General features: G+C 49.7%; 1 protein-coding gene across 1 annotated transcript in view; it reads left to right on the top strand.

Moving 5' to 3' along the window:
- Window positions 1-1,493: 1,493 nt before the first annotated feature.
- Window positions 1,494-6,009, top strand: part of ITIH5 (inter-alpha-trypsin inhibitor heavy chain 5) — a gene marked incomplete at both ends in the record, with an annotated part of 47,304 nt that continues 42,788 nt past the window's right edge. The window contains 2 exons of the mRNA XM_084206648.1: window positions 1,494-1,613; window positions 5,311-5,355. Of these exons, the coding sequence (XP_084062774.1) occupies window positions 1,494-1,613; window positions 5,311-5,355 (165 nt within the window). The remainder of the gene's footprint in view (window positions 1,614-5,310; window positions 5,356-6,009) is intronic.

Raw genomic sequence — 6,009 nt, 5'->3', positions numbered from 1 at the left:
GAGGGGAGGGGAGGGGAGGGGAGGGGAGGGGAGGGGAGGGGAGGGAGAGGAGAGGGAGAGGAGAGGGAGAGGAGAGGAGAGGAGAGGAGAGGAGAGGAGAGGAGAGGAGAGGAGAGGAGAGGAGAGAAGACTCCCCCCCAAAACCCCAAAAAGCCCCAAAACGAGGAAGTTTGTGTCAGCTAGTTTGAGAAGTTACTGTTGTCATAGAAAAACAAAGTAGCAAACACGCCCGATCGGGGGTGAGGTGAGCACCGCAGACACAGCTCCAGGATGCCCGGAGGTGAGCAGTGCCAGGTCGGTGCCAGTGGCAGAGTCCTGCCCCAGGAGCATCCCTGGCAGCTGGCAGGCAGAATCCAGCCTGTCCCACCAGAGCCCACCCGGGGCCTTTGGGGGATGGAGGGGAGGGCAGGAGGTCGCCCCAGCTTTGTTTGGCTGAGAAACACAGTCTGGATGGCAAGAGGGAGGTGCAATTACGTGTCTTGGCGGTCAGGTGGCTGCCAAGGTGAGGGTGCAGAGGGAGCCCTGCCCAGCCCAGCCCTGGGGGCAGCTTTCCTGAACCAGCCAGGGCTCCCCAGGTGGCGAGCAAGAGAAGCTTTCCCTTCCCAGAGGGTGGAACCAGAGGGTTTTGCCGAGAAGAACTCGGAGGTCTGCTGCTTGGGATGTGAGCTGATGGCATCTTCCCATTGTCATAACCATGTAGTGAGACTGATGCTGGAAAATAAAAGAGCTCAAGGCACGTTCAGAGCAGCCCTGTCCTGTTAGTGCTTTGTACACAGCCCCTGGCTGGCGATAGGCTTCACCACCCCTAGGAAAGCCCCAGCCTTGAAGCATCTCCTGGGCTTGTGCTCCCTGAGATAAGGGACTCTGTGGCACCATCCTGGCACCCAGGCAGCTGTAAGAACTGTCCCCTTGCTGAGAGGAGCTGCAGGGTCTTGCCAAAATTGATGCCCATTGAAATGCTGGAAAGAGAAAAGAAGAGCTTACAAACACTCTGGAATGGAGATAGGATCAAAGGAAATGCAAGCGAAGGAAAAAAAAAAGAAAATTGGGAAATGTAGTGACTCCAAGAAAACGGACCAGGATTCCATGCGCTGCAGTGCAAAGGGCCAAAAGCTGCCAAAACTCGCCTGAGAGATGGGGCAAAATCAGGAGTAAAAACCAAGGAGGAAGCCAGAACTTTGAGAGGAAGAGATGACTGACATGGCATGGATACCGAAAAAAAGAAAAAAAAAATCTTCGCCAAAGTAAAAACCATCAAAGAGGACAAGAGGGGAGGGATGCGAGCCCTGCAGGGATCCCCGGCAGCACAGGAGGCGCCCTGCGTGCAAAAGGGGCCGGTCCCGGGCTGGGCAGGAGCAGGAGCAGCAGGAGGAGGAGGAGGAGGAGGAGGAGGAGGAGGGTGGGTCGCTCGCTCGCTCGCTCGCTGTGTCTCCTGTCGGGCTCGGCCGGCTGTGCGCTCACGGCGGGGCAGGAGCCCCGGCGCTCGGGGCACCATGATCCTGTGGCTGTGCCTCTGCTGGGGCTTCTCCCCCTCGGCGGCACAGCCCGACTCCGAGCTGATGGCCAGGTACCTGGAGGAGCAGCTGCTGGCGGACTACAGCATCGCGGAGCAGGTAGGTTTGGAGGCGGAGCTGGTTCGGGAGCATCAGGTGGCCGCGGCTGGTTTGTCACCTCTTCACGGCAGTATTGGCAAGCGGGGCAGGCTGGTAAAAATGCGTTTATTCCACCTGTCCGTGCGGCTGGGCTCTGTGGGAAGTGCTGCAGCCGGCACGGGGTTGTGCTGGAGGTGCTAAGCCGGGAGATCACCCTGGAGATCACCCTGCCCATCACCCTGCCCTGCTGGTGCTGCTGCCCCGGGAGGGCTCGGTCTGACCCCCTCCATCCCCAGGCTGTGCTAACCAGGCTTTTCACAGGCACAGGGGAGCCAACGCCGTGTCCTGGCCACGCTCCAGTCTGAGTAATCCCGAGTATTCCAAGCTCGGGGGATAGTTTTTTTTTTTCTGCCGATGGTCTTACTGTACTTGATTTTTAACTCGTGCTGGATGAAACAAAGCACACAAATTTCAGCTTCTAAAAGGTTTCTTGACAATGAAAGGAAAAAAAATTCTTCAAGTGAGGGCTATTATGTTGTGTTATTGCGTGGCTTAGATTTTCTAAGGAAATGGGGTTGAAAGAGCAATGAACTTTTTGCAAGAGTTTGGGTGGTGGTTTGGGAGGCTGTGATCTATTTCAAGTGGAAAGTGTCCCTGCCCATGGCAGAGGGGCTGGAACTAGATGATCTTTAAGGTTCATTCCAATCCAAACCACTCAGATTCTATAAAAGAGGGCTTCAGCTCTGTGCTCACATCCATCAGGTCCATCAGAGATACCATGTGTGACTTTGGGTCACTTAGGGCATCAGTGACCTAAATTTGATCAGATCTTAGAGGCTCTGTAGCACCTGAGGCACCCATGTGAGCCTGAGATACAATGCAGGAACTGTGGAATACCTGTGACTTGCTGGAGGTCAGGTGGGATAATCCAATTTGGCTAAAATGACAGCATTTGTCTGTATTTGCCATCCTCTGCCATGCAGCAGGTGGGAAGAGCGAGACTCTTTACAAATATCTGCATCTATCCCTCCAAGAATAGAAAGAATCTCTCTCCAGAAGCATCCACATCTCTCCCCTATGGGGACACCAAAAACTTTGTTTTCAATCCTGATTGCTATGGATGCATGTTCCTTTTTGGAGAATTCAGCCACAAACCAACACTGTTTTACAAACCCACCTGTCCAAGTGGGAGAGAGTATCTCCACCACTGCCAGTGGAGTGGTATCTAGGACCACTCACCTGCTTCAGGGGGAAAATCAGTAGCAAAGCTCAAAGAACTGGCTCACAGTGCTGGAGTAACCTGGCTGATGTTGCTTGAGGCACCTGAGGGTGTTTTCACAGGAGCTGTGCTGCTGCCAGGTCAGGGGCAGCAGTCACTTCCACCAGAAAAGCAGCGATGTGTGAATAGCTGTGGTGAGCTGGTTCCCTGGGACAGCCAGACAGACATCTGTCTGTCCTCACTGAGCACCTGAGCCAGGCTGAGGACAGGCAGGTGATCCCCTAGATTGAGACACTGCCCTGGAAACAAATCCACTGCACAGCTTATATCCCATACACCATGCAGGGACTAAGAGACTGAGTTATGGGGTCACTGCCAGCAATCATCTGGCTTTAACGTGGGTGTGGGCAAGCTTTAAAGCTAAAAGTTGATGGTAATTTGGAAATGGTTCCATTAGATGATGCCAGTGAAGCTGCCTGACTGGAACAGGACTGGTAACAAACCCTGCAGCAGTGTTTTGGCAGTGGTCATGAAGTCCTAGAAAACGAGGTACTGCTATCTGGTGACCCTTAGCTCCTCACTGACGATCCCCAAGGCTTTAGAAGGTGGTTCTTGCAGTCACACAGAGCCTTCTCATGCAATTCAGCAAGCTAACATAATGGGTTTTGGTGGGGAAAGATAAAAATAGGAACCAAATTTCCAGTTTCACTGATCAGTCTTTAAAAACTCCTGTGACCAGAACAACAGGTGGATTTGTTTCAAAAGGTAAACCTTAAGTAAAAAAATACTGAGGGCTATTGATCTCTCATCCCTGCCTCTGCTCCAAGCAGGGCAAACTTCACAGACATTTATCTGCCTTGTTTTGAAGAGCCTGCAGTGATGGAGACTCTGCAGCCTTTCACAGCAGACTCCTGAGGGGCTTTATTTGTCTGAGATAACAGACCCAGGCAGAGAGTTTCTTCCAAAACTTAAGATGCAAATGACTCCTCCCCTCCCCTCCTCTCATTTCCCAAGGGAACTGTTTTCCCTTGATTCTAATTTCACAAGATGTTGGCTAAAATGATGCAGAAGGAAATAGTAAAGATTCTCATGGATGAAACTTTAATTTCCCCGTTGGGCATTCCTGAGCTTTTCAATGCACAATATAAACAGACATAAAATCATCTCTTTGGCAAGGGCTGCTGCTACTTCAGAGTAAATAAACTGAAAGGGCAAACCAGGTAAAACATATTGTTGCATTCTTCTCTCTGGGGTTCCACTGACATTTTAAGATGGCACTTGGCTTCCCTCATTGACAAAAGACTTACTTTGGGGAGGGACTTGATTTGGACGTGTTGTTGAGCAACCATGTGAGAAGTCAGAAGAGTTGATGACAAGGGTGAGACAGTGAGCACAGTTGCACTGTCTTAGGTGAAGCACTTTGTTTCATAATAAGGTCTGGGGCTGAATTTCAATATCTTTATTCCTGTTTTGCACGTAACCAGTGCTTTTCTGTCACTGCACAGTAAATACACAGTGGATGTGGAGAGTATTTAGGCAACAGATCTGCTCTTGAGATAATATTCATACAGCTGAAGCTGTAGCATTAATTTAAACTAGTTATAGAATGCTTTGGGTTGGAGGGGACCTTAAAGAGCATCCAGACCCCTACCCTTTCCATGAGCAGGGACATCTTCCAGTAGACCAGGCTGCTCAAAACCCCTTCCAGCCTGGCCTTCAGTACTTCCAGGGATGTTCTTAGCATCCAGGGCCAGGGCTAAAATCTGACCTTCCTGCCATCATGTGGCATTCACATTTTTTGTATTTTGCTCCTGGGAAGCTGAGAAGCCTCAGGGAAAAAGGAAAACAATAATTATCTCATTTGCTTCTCGGGTGTTTTGCTCATGTGGAATGTGTCTGGAGATTGTTCACCCACAGGTGATTGTTCCATTGCATTCTGCTGTGAGCTGTTTTGGCTCTTTGGCCAATCAGGGCCAAGCTGTGTCAGGACTCTGGAGAGAGTCAGGAGTTTTCATTATTATCTTTTTAGCCTTCTGTCTGTATCCTTTCTGTATTCTTTAGTACAGTTTAGTATAGCATAATATAATATCATATCATATCATATCATATCATATCATATCATATCATATCATATCATATATATCATATCATATCATAAAATATGAAATTATCCTTCTGAGAACATGGAGTCAGATTCATCAGTTCCTTCCTCTGTCTGGGGAACCCTGCAAATACAACAGCCATCATACAGAGGGTCCCTTGCTGAGCACCATTGGCCAAACACCCAGCAGCTCCTTGCCTGAGACAGCCACATTCCACTGCTGAGCTTTGATCAGTGGGTCTGTTAATACAGAAGAGACTCAGGTTTTAATTTTAACCAGAGGAGCATTTGAACCTGGCCATGGGTGATCAGTCACACAGCCCTGTGTCTGGGATTAAACAAGGGACATGTCTGCTGTAAGCTGAACAGAGCCCACTCACTCCCTGAACTCTTTGCAGGTTGCTCGCCGTGTCCCAAGACAGGCCAAATTCCTGCAGAGGCTGGTATGTATCACACCCTGTCTTTGTTTTACCTCATGGGAGCTACACTTTCCCTGGATATGTGTGTTTGTGAGTGTGTATCTGTGTGTGTGTGTGCATGCATCCCTGCTGGGGTACCAGTTACTTGTTTTTCTGAGTCTGGATTGAAGGCACTGGAGATGGCAGTTCATGTTCAGACTCAGGTGTTTATTATTTCTTATCAGTAAAACAGTCTCACTGCTGGGAGTTCTGCAGCTTTTCATTAGAGGGCACAAAATGGCCAACAGTCTCTTGGTACAAGGACTTTTAGGACTAAACTGTCCAATTAAGAACTGACACCTGGATGATTTTCCCTTTTAACCCAGTAACTGATCCCACAGAGCTGCAATGGGGACTTTTCTGCCCAATTACAAAATGCCACCCAAACCCATGGAGAAGGAGGAAGAAGCAGCATGAAGAAGAAACCCAGGCCAACACCTTGTGCCCTCCACCTTGCTTCCATCCACAACACACTAAAAATCCCAAACCCTCAATTTCTCACCAAGTGACCCACCTACACTGCTCTCTATAATCTATTGCACACTTTTGTGGATTCCAGTCCATCCTGAAGTCTGGGAAACTTTCTCCATGGATGAAGGTCAAAGTCAGTGCTGCCCTGGGGGTCAGGGCACCCCAGAG

This window comes from Fringilla coelebs, assembly GCF_963513975.1.
Source record: "Fringilla coelebs genome assembly, chromosome: 5".
NCBI lineage: Eukaryota > Metazoa > Chordata > Aves > Passeriformes > Fringillidae > Fringilla > Fringilla coelebs.
Note: the sequence above shows the minus strand (reverse complement) of the source record. Positions and strands in the feature narration are given on the sequence as shown.